This window comes from Aspergillus luchuensis, chromosome 1 (assembly GCF_016861625.1).
Source record: "Aspergillus luchuensis IFO 4308 DNA, chromosome 1, nearly complete sequence".
Classification (NCBI taxonomy): Eukaryota; Fungi; Ascomycota; class Eurotiomycetes; order Eurotiales; family Aspergillaceae; genus Aspergillus; species Aspergillus luchuensis.
Genome location: NC_054849.1, coordinates 3,608,284 through 3,625,127, shown reverse-complemented (window position 1 = coordinate 3,625,127; position 16,844 = coordinate 3,608,284). Strand labels below are relative to the sequence as shown.

Sequence of the window (16,844 nt, the reverse complement as noted above, 5' to 3'; positions counted from 1 at the left end):
CGGGCTGAACTGATCTTTATTATTAATATTATTATTATTACTAGATAAATCAGTATTATAAAATAAATAAAATATAGAGAACAGTGGAGAGCCCTGAAAAATATTAATAATAATTTAATATTTTTTCATAATATTTTCCAGTATAGTAATTATTATATATTAATTACTAAGAAAACTTTAAATTTTATTAATTAACACCAGCCGTATCTGTTGTTTTATAAAATAAATATATATAAAAGACATTATTATATACTCCTGATATATTAAAAATTAAAAAAATAAAATATTTATTTTATTATACAGCATAAATCTTCTTTAGCAAAAATATATTATATACTTATAAAAACAGCCTTGTTATTTTTTTATATATTTTTGTAATAAAAATATATAATATTTAACTAGATAACTTAGGTATGTAATAATAATAAATTTTAAAATTGTATTAATTATATTTAATAAGATAATTAATTAATAATTTTTAGAATTTATATAATTATCTTTATCTAGCTTTTAAAATATAATAATTATTCATATTTAAAAATATATATAATAGTACCCGTAACCCAGGTAAATATCAAAATTTTTTAATAATATTTACTTAATCTAAGATATTATCTGTTATAAAATAAGATTCAGAATATTATTAACGCTAAAAATCTTTTATAATATAATATATAATCTTATAAATCTCCTGTAAGATAATCTGTGATATATATAATAATAATTGATAATAATATTTTAAAAATATTATTAAGGTCTGCAGTACTAATCTTTAAAAAATATTTTTTAAAATAATCTAGCTTTTCCCATAGAATTATTAATTAAAACATTATTAAATTTATTATTAGAATCTTACAAAAGAGATATAAAGATAGATTTAAAATTATTTTTGATTTAGATTTACTATATATACTAGCTGTTAGAATTCTTGCATTAACTTATTATTTTTTAATTCATTTATAATATATAGTTTTTAATACTTTAGCAGTTATCTGATCTGCTATATAATATATTATATAAAATCTTTTTTTATTTTTTTTTAGATATATATTTTTATATTGTTTTATATCTGTTTTATTTCTTTATTTACTTTATTTCTTTAGTAAACCCCGGGCAGGATTACTGTATAATTTATTATTTTAAAATTATTTTATTAATTATCTCTTGAAGTATAAATATAAAATAAATTATAATAATATTAATATTATCTAAAAATATAATACCTGCTTCCAGGCAGGATATACATATTATTAAAATTTTTTTAAATAATCTCTAGTTAATAGTTGTCTAGTCTTATTATTTAATTATAGAAATCTTAATAAATTAAAAATTAAATTAAATTAATATAAATTTATAATTAATATCTTATTATTAATCTTTATAAAATTAATAATTAATCAGCCAATCTGTAAGCTACAAAATACTTTACATAAAATTAATAATAGTTTATAATTATTTTTCTTATATATAATAGTTTCTTTAGAAAGTAGAAGTTCTAGACTTTTATTATAATTTAAAATTAAATTAACTAGAATTTCTGTCTCAGAATCTTAATATTTATATTTTTATATAATTTAAATTAGATAATATAAATTAAAATTATTAATAATTAAATATTTTCTGTTAATTCCAAAAATTTTATAAAAAGTTCTTAATATTAAAATACCTTTCCACAGCTCAGGATTATAGATATTATATTATATATATATATATAATTTTATTTTTGATAAGTCTCTGGTCATGAATGGTCAGAGTATTAAAATATTAAAAATAATATTAAATAAATTATATTTTTAAATTTATATTTTTATTAATAAAAATGTAGATGTATAGCGAGTCTTTTCTAAATATATTATTTAATATTAATTATATAATTATACAAAAGCAGCCCTATAAAATCTATATATATAATTATTTAAAATATATAATAATTTAGGTATAGCTCCTGAATTATTATTATATTAATATTTTATTTTTTTTCTTATAAAAAATATATTATAAGTAGAAGTTATTCCTAGTAATTAATTTATAATATACTGAATTACTTACTTATTTATAATATTATGTATTAGTAATCTTTTTAATAAGATTTAATAGGTTTTTATTACTACTATTATTAGAGACTATATATTTATTATTTTAATAATATCAAATAAATTTAATTTTACTAATCTGGATAACCAGAGATTTTTTATAAGAAAAAAAACTTACTATTATTTATTTTTATTATTATATTATTATTAATTTTAATATCAGGAACAGGTACTTCCTAATAAGATTATTTATAAATTGATATTCTAATTTTTTTGAATAAATAGTCTTTTTTTAATCTTTAAATAGATATAATTCTGTCTAGTATATTATAATTAATTAAATTTTTAATTTTATAAATTATCTTAAGTTTTAGTTATTTCCTGGATATCAGTTATTAAAATATTAAATATATCATTAAAAGATTTTTTCTTATATATAATACTTAATTAGAAGATTAATAGAAAGTCTAGTAATATAGTTTAATATTATTTATAAATTATTTTTAATTAAATCTTCTGGTATTTACAGATATAGTTAAAGATATAATATTTTTTATTATAAAAGATATAGTAAATATAACTTTTATTATTTTTATAAAAATAATTAATAAATTTATAATTTTTTATATAATATATATATACAGCATACTTATAGTAATATTAATATATATATTTATAATTTGAATATTTAAAATACTATAAAATATATTAGTCTTAGTTATTAATTATAATATTAAAATTATTACTATTAAATAGAATTTCTATATAAATAATTTTATTAATAATCTTATTACTTTTAAATTATATTAATATTATAAAAAATTACTTTTTTTAAAAATAATTTATTTCCAGGACTTCACCTAGCTTATATTTATAATATTTATAAAATTAAATCTAATAATAAATATTTATAATAAATAGATACTTAGTCAGCTTATATTAATATTTTGAAAAAATTACTTTTTCTAACTATATTAATATCTATATTTATAAGAATCATAGTATATTTATAATATTTAAATATAATATTTATATTCAAGACTTTGACCCAGAAAATATTTATATATATATATATAATATTTTATATTCTCTATATTATAAATAATTAAAAATATATTATTATTTAGAAGAATCCTTCTAGCTGCTATTTGATTATTAAAATTATAAGATTTTTATATATAATAATATTTTTATTAACCTGGTGAACCAGGGCCTGATTCTTATAATAAACTAATTAAATTATTAAGCTAGTATTTATATATATATATATAATTCTAGATTTTCTGCTAGAGATTCTAATCTTATTAAAATTTCTAAAATCTTTATAAGAATTAACTGAGAGCTGATATTAGTATTTTTAGTATATATTTTATTAAATGAATTAAATATATATAATCTGGAGATTAAAATAATATCTTATTTTATTATTTTAAAATATAATTATAATATTAAAATAAAGGTACTGCTATCTTTATTATCCAGTATTATAATAAATTTAATTAATTTAACTTGATCAGCTTACTATATATATATAATATATTTAATCTTAATAAAATTCTTTATAATTATATTAAAAAAAGGTCTCTGCTATTCTTCCTGCTAATATAATTATAATATTTAAAAAACTTAGAAAAATATTTTTCAGAAGTTTATACCTATTATTACTTTCCTGATAATACTTAAAGTTATAGGTTCTCTAGATATGGTATTCACTTAAATATATAGATTTTTTATAATAATCAGATTAATTATTTAAGATTATATAGTTTTTTTAACAGATTTTTATAATATTATGGCTACATAATATCGAAAAATATCAGGAAAACAATGTAGATAATCATAAACGGCAGTTAAATGTAACCTTTTAAGGTATTTAGACCCCTAAAATTGTTAGGAGGCGTGCTTTTGCAGGGATGCTTAGGGACTTCTTCTCTTATCTATTTTATAATATTCAAGACAGTGATCACAGTAATTATAGTTATAGATATAATCATAAATACAGTAATAGCTATAAATATAATCAAAATTAAATAAATATTTTTATATAATATATAAAAAAAGTAACTCAATACTACTAATAAGAATATTATATAATATATTTTTTTATAAATATTACAAAAATTACTTTGTAAGCAAGTACTTATTAAATTTAAATAAAAAATAATTAAAAATATATAAATTAATATAATTATTATATTTACTCTGCCTGCATTGTTACCTGAAATATTGTTAATTAATATAATTAATATTAATTTTAATCCTTTTAATACTCATAATTTAATTTAGTATTATTATTATAGTTTAATTACTATCTAAATTACTTATATAATTAGATATACTTAACTTTAAAATAATTAAAATAATAATAAATTTTAGTTATTATTTTATATTTTTATTTTCTATATATGCACAGCTAAAACTATTATGAATGGATTTTTCAGACTATAAATTATAGTATTATTTTAATTAAATTAATAAATAAAATAAATTTTATAAATAACTAAAAACTAATTATATTTGATATATACCAGTATTCTTATATAATCTTATTTTATATAAATAACTAGTATACTAAAATATTTATATATATATTAAAACTAAAAAGATTACTGCTCTTATGCAATATAATAAATAAATTAATTTTATTATTATTAAAAATTTCTATTATTTTTTATATACAACTGGTATTATAAATTATAAGATGATTTAAAATCTATATTTTATAGTATCTAAATATATTTATTACTTCTTAATTTTATTATTAATAATATTAGATAAATAATTTCTTCATCAATTTTAATCTAATTTATTTATTATTATACCGTCTATATCTTTAAAAAAAGATTTATAACTCTATTAAATATATTATTAATTTTAAGATTAAAAAAAATATTTTACTAATATCCTATAAATTTTATTTTTTATACTAAGCCCTATAATCTTAATCTATATATTGAAAATCTCATGTATATATTTATAGATTATTATTTATATATAGCTAGACTAGTATATATTATACTATTACTTTTATTCACTATGTCTCCTGATACTGCTAGATATTTTTATTTAAAAAATACAATATATAATAAATTTATTATTTTATAAAATTATGTCAAACACCAGCTTAATATTAATATTAAATATATTTATAATAATAATTATACCAAAATATTAACTTTTTGTTTTATTAGTAAAAAAAATATTATTTAGAATCCTACTTTATATTTAAATCTTAATTTAATCACCGAGATTAAGAACTGTTATTTAATTAAATAATTAATTATATATAAAATGATCTTGTATATAATATATAATTAGATATTTTATAATAAAGTGCCCTTGGCTACAATTTTCAATTAAAAAATTAATTATAAATTAATTTTTAAAATAAACTATATTAAATCCTACAGATTAAATCAAAGTTTCTAATAATATATTATCTATAAATCAATAAATAAATAGAGATTATTAATTAATATATAATTTAATAATTTATTTTATTCATTAATTACTTCTAAGATAATTTTAGAATTATTATTATTAATTAATTTTATTACTATAATTCTGTTCCATAAATGTATTAAATTATCTTTATTTATAAAAAGACTATAAATTTTATATCTTATTTTAACTATATTTTTTTAATTAATTTATTATTATATATTATTATCTAAGATTAAGCTCACAAGTATATTTATTATATAAAATAAATCTAGATTTTTATATAAGATAAAATTTAGAAATATAAAATTAATAAATATAATTAATTAACTGGTTCTATTACTTTATTAACTTTGATATTAATAATAAAATCTATTAATATCTGTAATTAGAGATAAAGCTAGTTTTTATAATTAATAAATTTTTAAAAATTAATATAGCTCTGTACTTATTATTAATAGAATAAATAATATATATAAAATTTATTTATTTAATATATATATATATATATATATCTTATTTTTTATCTTAAGAAACTTTATTTATATAATATATTTAGTTTATTATTAAAATAAATTTAAAACGCTATTGTATCTATCAAATTTAATAATTAAATAGAATAAAAAATCAAAGATATTTTAACTAACTGTTTATAGTATAATTATATTTAATATAAAATTGAATTATATAATATCTGATATAATAAATTATATTTAATATTTAAAATAAAAAACATTAAGAATATCTTCTTTTAATTTTAGAATTATTATATACAATATTTTATTTATTCTAGATTTTTTAAATATTTTCTATAATAACTGGCAGCTGCAGAGACTGATAAATTTATATTTAAATATAAGAAAAATAACTTGTTATTAATTAAAAGTAGCCAGACTTAGATAAAAAAATAATATAATAATAAATAATATTCCTGGATTACATGATTTTTATTTTATTAATTTTATTTATTTATCCTGTATAGCTTATTTATCTTTATATAATTATATATTTTTTAAGCTTCTTCCTTTCTTTCCTCACGCTAGAAATTCTTGTTAGATAGCACCAAAATTGACCATTTGAACGGCTTCCACAAATTTAGTATCTTATTTATCCATATATAACACCATAAATCAGTATTAATCAATAATCTTGTATCTATATCTAGATATATTCAAAAAGTAAAATATATGATAAATTATAAAGCTCACACAACACTTCTATAGATCAATCCGACTCACAAACTTTTATATCCAAATATTCATAAGTTTTTTGTTTTTAATATATTTTATATGAAATATTGCAAGGTCTACAGGGCGGCTAATACTATAACATCTTATTGCCATCTTCTATCAATATTCTCTTTATAACTATAACTATTAAATCATCGTAGGGGGTTTTCTGAAAGATGGAATAGTTCCACATAACAGATATATCCTAATCTATAGTGTGGTTTAGATACTCCAATGAAACGAATAATAAACGGATAGCTTTCTAAAAGCAGAATATGAAAATTCGATATAGTATAGTAATCCGTCGCCGACCTTCAAAACACGACGGCCGTAGTAACGACTAACATATGACCCAAACATACTCAGTGAACTACGCTAACTATACAATATTTCATCTACCCGCTTGGAATTCATCGGTCAAGTCCGCGAGAATACATAGATATACGCGAACTTCTTCATCTCTTGTATATCATCCACCTGAACAACCTTCTCATCATTGAACATGACCCACGAAGTACCATTACTTCCTGGCACAGCTTTACGCACGATAGCGACATAGTGCCTGTTGACCGTTAGTTCAAACCCAACAAAGTAGCAGACATACATACCCAGCATGCACGGATGAGCCTTTATGGCACACTATTGACTGTAATTGGTATTTCGCTGGCGTGGCATCAGAGCCTTGACATTTATCACTGGGTTCAGGGATGTCAGAGTCTGAGCTAAGGTCCATTGAATCCTCCGGATGGGTGAACACCCAATCAATCGCCCTGTTGAGATCCCCGTCCGTTGCTGCCAATGCCCTCCTGGCATGACTAGAATTTATGCCCATTTCAGTTAACTGCGCAACCTTAGCTGGGTCTTGCTGGCTCCCTGAGGTGCTGGTAACCATCTTATCGAGCGGCTCATCGATATCAGGGTCTTCCATGTGAGCAAAGAGCCAATTCATGGCAGCCTCAACATCCGAGTTGCCGGTCATATACAGCGCCTTTTCGCACCTTGGGTTCGGAAAACCCATGGCAACAAGCTGCTCAATCGCGATTTCATTGGGCTTAAACACGTTTTCAGGTTCCTGGATTTCAGGCAGAAGCTCCTCATTTGGATCAGGCCCGGAAGAGAGGTAAGTACCAAATTCTATTGGCTTCTCATCAACTTCTACCGGAATATTCAGCTTTGTAGGTACCCAATTGATCAGCTCGAACCTTCGCGCATTGATAACCAACTTCTGCGGTAGGGTCTTAAAAGAAGTTTTCTTACTGAACCCTTCCGTGGAACCGCAGGACGGGCAGCTGAATTCAACGACCTCTTCGGCCGTGAATACATCCAGACATTCTGCTAGCGTGACACTCTCATACTCGTTTATGGAGTCAGAAGCATCTGCACCGGGGAGCCGACGAGCGGGAACAGGGATTGAAATGTTATCCTGGGCGTCCTCCCTGTAACGAACCTTCTTGCACCGTAGACATTGGAGACGCTGCTGCACAGAGAAGCCGAATGAGGTGATTGGGTTATCTAACCCTTCGGGATGCTTGGACAAGCTGATCTGCTTGAAGAGGTGAAGCATAAATTCGAACGCATCCTGTTGTCTCATCGTCGAGAATTCTTCATGATTACGGCCGACGAGATGTTTGAACATAGCGGGTGCTAAACCCTTCTGATGAGGAACTTCAGCTGAATCAGGTGAAGACCTAACTTCGCTATCGGGTCGGGAATATCTGCCAGAGAGGATGCCGTCGGCCAGCTTCCGCAGTTGGGTTTCAAGGTCCTCGGCTGGCCTCTGCGTGTGCGGCGGCTCGCTGTTGGGATGGTAATATCGTTTTTGGAACTCAGGCAAGGCGAAAAGGCATTGGACAACACTTGAGAGATAACAGCTGTTTCCTAAGTTAGTCAAGCCAGTTAAACCTGGTCCAAACACAGGTGTAAGTTCATGGCCGTCCTCAGAAGTCATCGAAAATTCCCATCTCATATTATGCTCCACTTGCATTTCCATAAGGCTCTTTTCTGTTTTCTCACGGCTCGCTAGATTGATGCCCCAATTGGCAAGATGGGTAGCCAGGTTAGGATCGGTTCTTTCTTCATTGCATCTGTAGCAATACACGTCAGCCGAACCATCTGCAGTGATAGAGCCCAGCTTCACTGCAACAGCATGCGACTCCTTGTCAGAATGCGCAAGTGCATGCGAGTTTCCTCCAACTCCGCCAAACTGACTGCGACCGCAGCCAAGGTTTCCGCATTCTAGACATAGCCAGAGGTTCTCTTTCAGGTTACACATGGAACACTGGACCAGCTCTGACGTGCAATTGTGAGCATTATAGTGAGGGTAATGTAAAATGAGAGGAGCAACGCACCCTTTGATTCAATCTGTCTTGACGCTCCCTGTATGAGATTAATGGTGTGTTCGCAGGGGATGAACTCTTGCTCCCAGGCCTTGACTTCCTCTCTTTTGGAGAAGGTCATCGCTTTCATCACGCCATCAATTACAGCTGGCAGCCTACCACTGGAAGCGTCGAGATCACTCTGACGGCAAGGATAACAGACAACACGTGTTTTCGTGTCATAGCGGTCCTCATCAGTTTCAGCTGCGATTGCAAGCTTCGAAATCTTCTGCGGTGGCTCATCTCGCTGCCATTGCATCTTGTCAATGACATGCAACCAGAAAAGTATGATCCAGACAAGTGATATTGGCACACACCTGAACCTTTTTACGTGATCTTCTGATGTTGAGCGCTAAAGGGTGACTGCAACGTTCATAATGGAGAAATGCATGATTTCTATCACCAGCGCAACCTCCATTGAAGCATGTTAAACAAACATTAAGCCCATGTTCATCGTCCTGAATCTTTTGTTAGGCGCCAAATTGATAGAAAAACAATGGGTACGCACTATTGAGTCGAAACACTGTGTACAGTCCTCTCGATATACAACCTGCGACGTAGCTGGTTCCCTCAGTCCTGCGATGTAGATAATGGTTAGAAACCTGTATGAGCACTGTACTTCAGCTTTGGCTATAGTCGCAACTGACCTTCAGACGCGACATGGCTACAAGAAGCCATCATGAGGAGAGCTGAAAGCTAATATAGAAGCCTGATACAACTTATTAAATGACAGCAATCAGTCCGAGTCTCACGATGCAATGACTTTCAGTAAGAGAGCATGCGTCCTCTCCATACATGAAAGTTTTGTATGAGCATAAGGCGGCAGGGGAAATTCTTCAATATTTGCTTTGTCGAGGCTTTGACTGTCAGGTATGTAGAAAGGTGGGGTAAAGTGGGAGAGATCTTCAACCTAAATACGTAGTGTATTGTGTAGACGGAGTACTGTGACGGGGTACCGGTTTTCATATGGATGTATGGTGTATTACGACATCTGCTCTGTACTACTAACCTTAGACCATCAAACACGTAATATTCGCATTCCAAAGTGGGGTGGGTGCTTAACGCGCTCCTACCGCGTACTACTCCGGGTCGCGTCTCCATTTGTTGTTCATGCAAATGTCCTTCAGCAGTAGCAGGATTGTACCAGTACCACCAAGACCGCCATTTGCTGTTCATCATTTCAAGCTCTAAATTACACCTCCCCGAGACATTGCTTGTATTTCTTTGATTCTGAGTCTGTAGGACGGCACAAGGTTACCTTGAAACTATTTCAGATGTCTTCAGAAGCAGCATCTCAGGTCTCCGTTGGGGCACTCAGGTCAGTTTCCTGGAACTCCTTGTGCATTATCTCACTAATGTCCCTTAAGCGCTATCTTCGATGATACAAAGCCTCAAACGCGTGAGCCTATTGTTCAATGTGTCCAGATAAAGCAATTGCCATCTCAACAGAGCCACCCGGAACGCTACCGAGCGGTATTCAGTGACATTTCAAATTATGTACAGACGATGCTTGCGACCCGTAAGTGTGCCATAAACCTGATGACTTGCCTAAGACACTGCTACTAACCTTGATCTTCCAGAATTGAACCCCATGGTGTCTAGTGAGCTATTACGGAAGGGATGTTTTGTTCGCCTGAAGTCGTTCCAAGCGAACTCCGTGAAAGGCAAAAAGTAAGTGACTACTGACGTCTTCACCACCAATGATATACCTTACATACGAGACAGGATCCTTATTATTCTCGACCTTGAAGTCTTGGAGGGACTGGGAGTGGCCGAGAAGATTGGCGAACCAAAACCACTCGAAAGCAAAACAGATGAAGACGACAAGCACCAACCCACTACAATCTCCAGCAACGGTTTCTATGGATCGAAGATGTCAGGCGCACAGGTCCAGTCAAATACCGGAGTGCAGTCAGCACGACCTGTCTTGGCCGCAGCGCATGCTACTATATATCCCATCGAAGCTATTTCACCATATTCTCACAAATGGACGATCAAAGCACGCTGTACGAGCAAGACAAATATTAAGACTTGGCACAATAGGAATACCGAAGGGAGGCTCTTCAGCGTCAATCTACTGGACGACAGTGGCGAAATACGAGCTACTGGATTCAACGACCAATGCGACATGCTGTATGACGTCTTCCAGGAGGGCGGTGTATACTATATCTCCAATTGCCGCGTGCAAATTGCCAAAAAGCAGTTCACGAACTTGAACAACGATTATGAGCTGACTTTTGAAAGGGATACGGTGGTTGAAAAGGTCAGTCAGAGTGCTCGGTTCGCATTGAACTCTTAACTTACCATGTCGCATCAGGCAGAGGATCAGAGTGATGTTCCCCAGGTTCGATTCAATTTCACTTCTATTGGTGACCTCCAATCGGTAGAAAAAGATACTACGATCGATGTGATAGGCGTGCTGAAAGAGGACATGGGGGTTTCACAGATCACATCCAAAACAACGAACAAGCCCTATAACAAGCGCGAGCTGGTCATGGTTGACAATACCGGGTTCTCTGTTCGCCTAACTATCTGGGGCACTACAGCTCAGAATTTCAACGCCTTGCCCGAGTCTGTAATAGCTTTCAAAGGCGTGAAGGTCTCTGACTTTGGCGGGCGTAGTCTGAGTTTGCTGAGCTCGGGTTCAATGGCGGTTGATCCTGACATTGAGGAAGCCCACAAGCTCAAAGGCTGGTATGACGCACAAGGCAGAGCCGAGAATTTTTCTTCACATGCTTCCTTATTAGGCGCAGCCTCATCAACGATGAAGTCGGACCAGTTCAAGACAATCGCCCAAATAAGAGAGGAGCAATTGGGTATGTCCGAGGAAGCGGTTTACTTTTCGCTGAAAGCAACGGTTATCTACATAAAGCAGGACAACATGTCCTTTGCTTATCCTGCTTGTCTCTCAGAAAAATGCAACAAGAAGGTGACCGAGCTTGATCCCGGCCAGTGGCGCTGTGAGCGCTGCGATAAGACTCACCCCCGACCAGATTACCGCTACATAATGCATGTTAATGTTAGCGACCATACCGGCCAACTTTGGCTAAGCTGCTTTGACGACGTGGGCAAATCGATGATGGACATGTCAGCCAATCAGTTAATGGAACTGTTCCAGACGGATGAGAAAGCAGCTGGCGACGCATTCCAGGATGCCAATTGCCGGACCTGGAATTTCCGATGCCGTGCCAAAATAGATCATTTCGGCGAACAACAACGGTAAGGCAATTCGTTCCATGGCTCAGATGGCACTGCTAATATTCTCTCTACCAGTATACGGTATCAGGTATCCTCGGCCAACCCGATAAATTATTCCCAGGAGGCTTCACGCCTTGCCGATCTTATTGAATCTTACAATGTATCTTGAATATGCTTTCAGCATGCTGAAGGCTTCTTGAGACTCCCCTTGCAAGCATTGTGCATCTTTATTTTTACAAGACTGTTTAATGAAATTTTAAAATTTGTGGCTTTGGGATTGCGTGACATCGGCTGCTGTCACTAAGATAGGATGCATACCTGAAACGATGATGGATCTTAAAAGGTGCTACAAACTGAACAAAGAAAATATAAGCCAACGTTGATTCTGTGATACCACACTTGACTAGCATTAGCTGTCGCTTGGACTTACAAGAATAGCCACGCTGAATTGCACCCGCATAGACTTGCCAAAGAGTTCGAACGGTAGTGACTTCTGGCAGATAGCGTCAATTCTTCTAGATTTGTACATATGAAAGCAGGTGAGTCCAATGAACACAGATAGTATAGGCAATTTCAACGGATATAGTGCTGTTATCAATGTTCATAAACTCCTTACTGCTGTATAATTCCAACTCCAGCAGTGTGCCCATACCTCCTTTAGGCCTTTATGATCGGTTCCTGAATCTACACACATGTGACGCCCGGAGCACGCGAGTATGTGGGGTTTTGAAACCCGTTACATTCTCTTTGAGATTCCGAATATACATAGTAAACTGCTAAAGAGCATATGACAAATATCTGAGCGCTATCAACTTAGATCACGGTGAATCAGAGTGGTAGATCAGCTTGTCCTGCAAGTAAGCAGTTAATCAATTGTTGGCCACGTATTTAGTTAACAAGCATAGTTATTAGTTGATCTAGTTACAACTTTGTCATTATGACTAATTGCCCTCCATTTGATGACAAATGATGACGCTGGATGCCGTACTGCATAACCGAGACAAATAACCACAGGGCAGAGTAAAGTCGATTTAGAAAAACTTGTAGTCAATCCATTAAAAGTGTCAAGCAAAGATGGGAGGCATCATGAGAGCCATTGGTAAGTTGCATTGCTCAGACTCTCGAGCGTGATATGCTAAGAACACCCAGGTATCCAAGGGGGCAAAGGAAGTGCCGATGCTTTGTTCGTTGACCAGATCCCAATACCGAAGCCTAGTCCTGGCCAGGCTTTGGTCAAGATCAAGGCATTCGGGCTGAACAGGATGGACTTGCTTCAACGCGAAGGAAAATATCCTCTTCCTCCGCAAGCTCCTAGCACCATGGGGGTCGAATTTTCCGGGGTGATAGAGGAACTTGGTGAGAATACAAGCAATGGCTTTCAAATCGGCGACAGTGTTTTTGGCCTAGCCTATGGCGGTACGTGGCATTCTTCTTGATGGAGTGTGTAAGTATTCATTACATTTTGTCAGGGGCCTATGCGGAATACATCGCCGTGTCGACCAAGATGTTGATACACAAACCCTCGGGTTTGACATGGGAGGAGGCTGCGGGAATACCAGAGGTATGCTTGACCTTCAACTTCTAGGGAACCAATGTGTAATAACCATGGCACCATCTCCTTAGACCTGGATAACTGCAAGCCAGGCGCTCTATCTGATTGGCGAATTCAGCGCTGGAAAGTCCGTTCTTTGGCATGCAGGGGCTTCATCCGTATCAATTTCCGGGATCCAACTTGCGAAGATCGACAAAGCATCTGCTGTCTATGTGACTGCGGGTTCGCAAGAAAAAATTGACTTCTGCGTACGTGAACTAGGGGCTACTGCTGGGTATAATTACAAGAGTCAAGACTGGGCCTCCGAGATACTGAAAGAAACGAATGGTCGTGGAGTCGACATTATTGTCGATTTTGTGGGCGCCGCACATTTTCAAGGTAATCTTGACGTGGCCGCACGGGATGCACGTATTGTCCAACTAGGACAGATGAGTGGTTCTGTCCTCCCTGCCAATACTGACATCAGTGGAATCCTAAGGAAGAGATTGAGGTTCGAAGGCAGCACTCTTCGCAGCAGGGATGAAGATTATCAGGGGAGACTACGTGATCTTCTGGTGGACCATGCTTTACCCAAGTTCAACGACCAAACATTCAAAGTCTTCATCGAGAAGGTTTTCGCATTTGAAGAAATCGCTGATGCCCATAGGTTGCTGGAGAGCAATCAAACCAAGGGAAAGCTAATTTGCACGATTAATTGAATGCAAACTAGCCCGGTTGAGAAGCCAACCACCGACTTGAAGGTGGAAGCGGAGATGGTCAGCGTACATACAAATAAACAACAACGAGATCACTACGAATGGCAGCCATGGTAGAGAACGCAGGTTTAGTATAGGCATAAAGTAGTGACGAACGTATCCCAATGGATGCCCGCAAGTTTCGTAGATTCTTAAAGACGCCCTGATCCTGTGATTTTTTTCTTTTCGAGTGCTGGCTTTTTCTGAGCCTACCTGATTCGGCGCTCTTTTTTAAGAATACTAGACTACATAGTATATCAATATACTACTAGGCTGCAACTACAACTACGACGGAGTAAGACTCCGTAGACTCGTCTGCATGTAGGACACAAAAGGCTAGATTGTTCCGCGGCGCAGACGGTACTAACTGGATTAGGATTAAGGAGCGGGACGGAGCAGCACTAGGGCAAGAGATTTAACCATATGGAGTACTTTATCCCGAATCAAAGTTTTGCTCCAGACAGGCAAGCCCAAAAAGAAAATAGCGAAAATAAAAAAAAAATAAAATAAAAGTATTCTAAGGGCAAAAAGAAGGCGCCTCAGAACATTCACTGTTATTTCTTCGAGACGCAGCCGATTTGCTTTACGATTATTCTTCTTTCTTTCTGTTACAAAATCTCTTACACATATTCTCCACTTTTGAATCTGAGAAAGTTCGAAGCAACAAAAACAACATGGCCAAGCGTGAACTCCAAGATAAGGGTAGCACTGAGCATAGGGCGAAAAAGAAGTCAAGAAACGAAAAGCACACAAAGAAGGCCGAGGACTCCAAGGCTGGTGCGCAGGCTTCTGAGACGCAGAACACTGACCTGAAAGAGCCTTCCCCAGCAGTCATAGAGAAATTCCTCGAAGAAAATTCCGTCAAGATCACGGATACCTTGGAGGGAGCAACGAAGCTTCATCCCATTACCTCTTTCTCTCACCTACCTACCTGCAACAGTGCACTGTACCGTCCTCTTGAGTCGTTCAGTTCCCCGACTGCTATCCAGTCAGCAACCTGGCCTTTCCTATTTGCTGGCCGTGATGTAATTGGCATCGCTGAAACCGGGAGTGGTAAGACGCTCGGCTTCGGCTTGCCCTGCCTGAAAAACTTACAAGACTCGGCGAAGAAGGGAAAGCCTTATAAGCCGACAGCGGTGATGATTTCCCCAACGAGAGAACTTGCAATGCAAATACATGATCAGATCTCGAAGTTCGCAGAACTCGTGGATATCAAGGTAGCTTGTATCTTCGGGGGTGTGAATAAAGATGAGCAACGCCAGGCCTTGAAGACTGCTGCTATTGTCGTGGCGACACCAGGAAGATTGAAGGATCTTCAGAATGATGGCTCAGTCGATCTAGGAAAAGTCAAGTATCTTGTTCTGGATGAAGCGGATCGCATGCTGGATAAAGGTTTCGAACAGGACATCAAAGATATCATCCGCCCCATGCCGGTGTCAAAGCGTCAAACTGTTATGTTCACTGCGACCTGGCCCCCGGTCGTTAGGGACCTTGCTGCAACGTTCATGACTTCTCCTGTGACGGTCACAATTGGTGGAGAGCCTTCGGCTGATCCGCGCGCAAACACTAGAATCAAGCAAGTTGTTGAAGTGGTGAAGCCGCACGAAAAAGAACAGAGGCTTGTACAGTTATTGAACAAATATCAGAAGGGCCCACACAGCTCGGACAAGATTCTGGTTTTCTGCTTGTATAAGAAGGAGGCTGTGCGTGTTGAGAGACTTCTTTGGAATAAAGGCTTCAAGGTTGCCGGAATACACGGCGATTTGGGCCAACAAGAACGGTTCAAAAGTTTGGATTCCTTCAAAAAAGGCGTCTCAACTGTTCTTGTCGCAACTGATGTGGCAGCTCGTGGCCTCGACATACCTTCAGTCAAGCTCGTCATCAACGTTACGTTCCCCCTCACCGTTGAGGATTACGTACATCGAATTGGCCGGTTAGTAAAGTACCTCGTTCTGTATGTTTTGTCTCGCCGACTAATTGGCTCAAAGAACTGGCCGTGCTGGAGCTGAGGGCCATGCCATCACTCTATTTACTGAGGTTGATAAAGCTCAATCCGGAGCGTAAGTAGTCATTGTCTTGGAAGCATTCCGATCAAGTTTTAACCGAGACTAACATGTTATAGTTTAATAAATGTTCTAAAAGCGGCTAACCAGGATGTACCCGAAGATCTTCTCAAATTCGGGGCAACGGTCAAGAAGAAGCAACATGACGCATATGGCGCTTTTTTCAAGGATGTCGACACCAATAAGACATCAACCAAGATCGTTTTTGACGACTGATGA

The 16,844-nt window shown here is 33.6% G+C and overlaps 4 protein-coding genes across 4 annotated transcripts; 3 read left to right on the top strand and 1 right to left on the bottom strand.

The window, feature by feature from the left end:
• Positions 1-7,120: 7,120 nt before the first annotated feature.
• On the bottom strand, positions 7,121-9,759 carry AKAW2_11255S (ubiquitin-specific protease UBP14; the record flags this gene model as incomplete). Its single annotated transcript, XM_041683622.1, has 6 exons — positions 7,121-7,265; positions 7,312-8,992; positions 9,052-9,325; positions 9,396-9,536; positions 9,587-9,654; positions 9,726-9,759. The coding sequence occupies 6 exons, from the start codon at positions 9,757-9,759 to the stop codon at positions 7,121-7,123; spliced, it is 2,343 nt and encodes a 780-aa protein (XP_041537975.1).
• A 593-nt stretch (positions 9,760-10,352) lies between these two features.
• On the top strand, positions 10,353-12,445 carry RFA1 (replication factor A subunit protein RFA1; the record flags this gene model as incomplete). Its single annotated transcript, XM_041683611.1, has 6 exons — positions 10,353-10,396; positions 10,446-10,597; positions 10,659-10,749; positions 10,804-11,341; positions 11,396-12,297; positions 12,352-12,445. The coding sequence occupies 6 exons, from the start codon at positions 10,353-10,355 to the stop codon at positions 12,443-12,445; spliced, it is 1,821 nt and encodes a 606-aa protein (XP_041537974.1).
• Positions 12,446-13,350: 905 nt separating this feature from the next.
• AKAW2_11253A (NAD(P)H-quinone oxidoreductase) lies at positions 13,351-14,526 on the top strand (the record flags this gene model as incomplete). Its single annotated transcript, XM_041683600.1, has 4 exons — positions 13,351-13,375; positions 13,426-13,692; positions 13,746-13,837; positions 13,900-14,526. 4 exons carry the CDS (start codon positions 13,351-13,353, stop codon positions 14,524-14,526), a joined length of 1,011 nt encoding a protein of 336 aa, XP_041537973.1.
• Positions 14,527-15,236: 710 nt separating this feature from the next.
• dbp3 (RNA-dependent ATPase DBP3) lies at positions 15,237-16,841 on the top strand (the record flags this gene model as incomplete). Its single annotated transcript, XM_041683589.1, has 3 exons — positions 15,237-16,495; positions 16,551-16,622; positions 16,685-16,841. 3 exons carry the CDS (start codon positions 15,237-15,239, stop codon positions 16,839-16,841), a joined length of 1,488 nt encoding a protein of 495 aa, XP_041537972.1.
• Between the last annotated feature and the right edge of the window lie 3 nt (positions 16,842-16,844).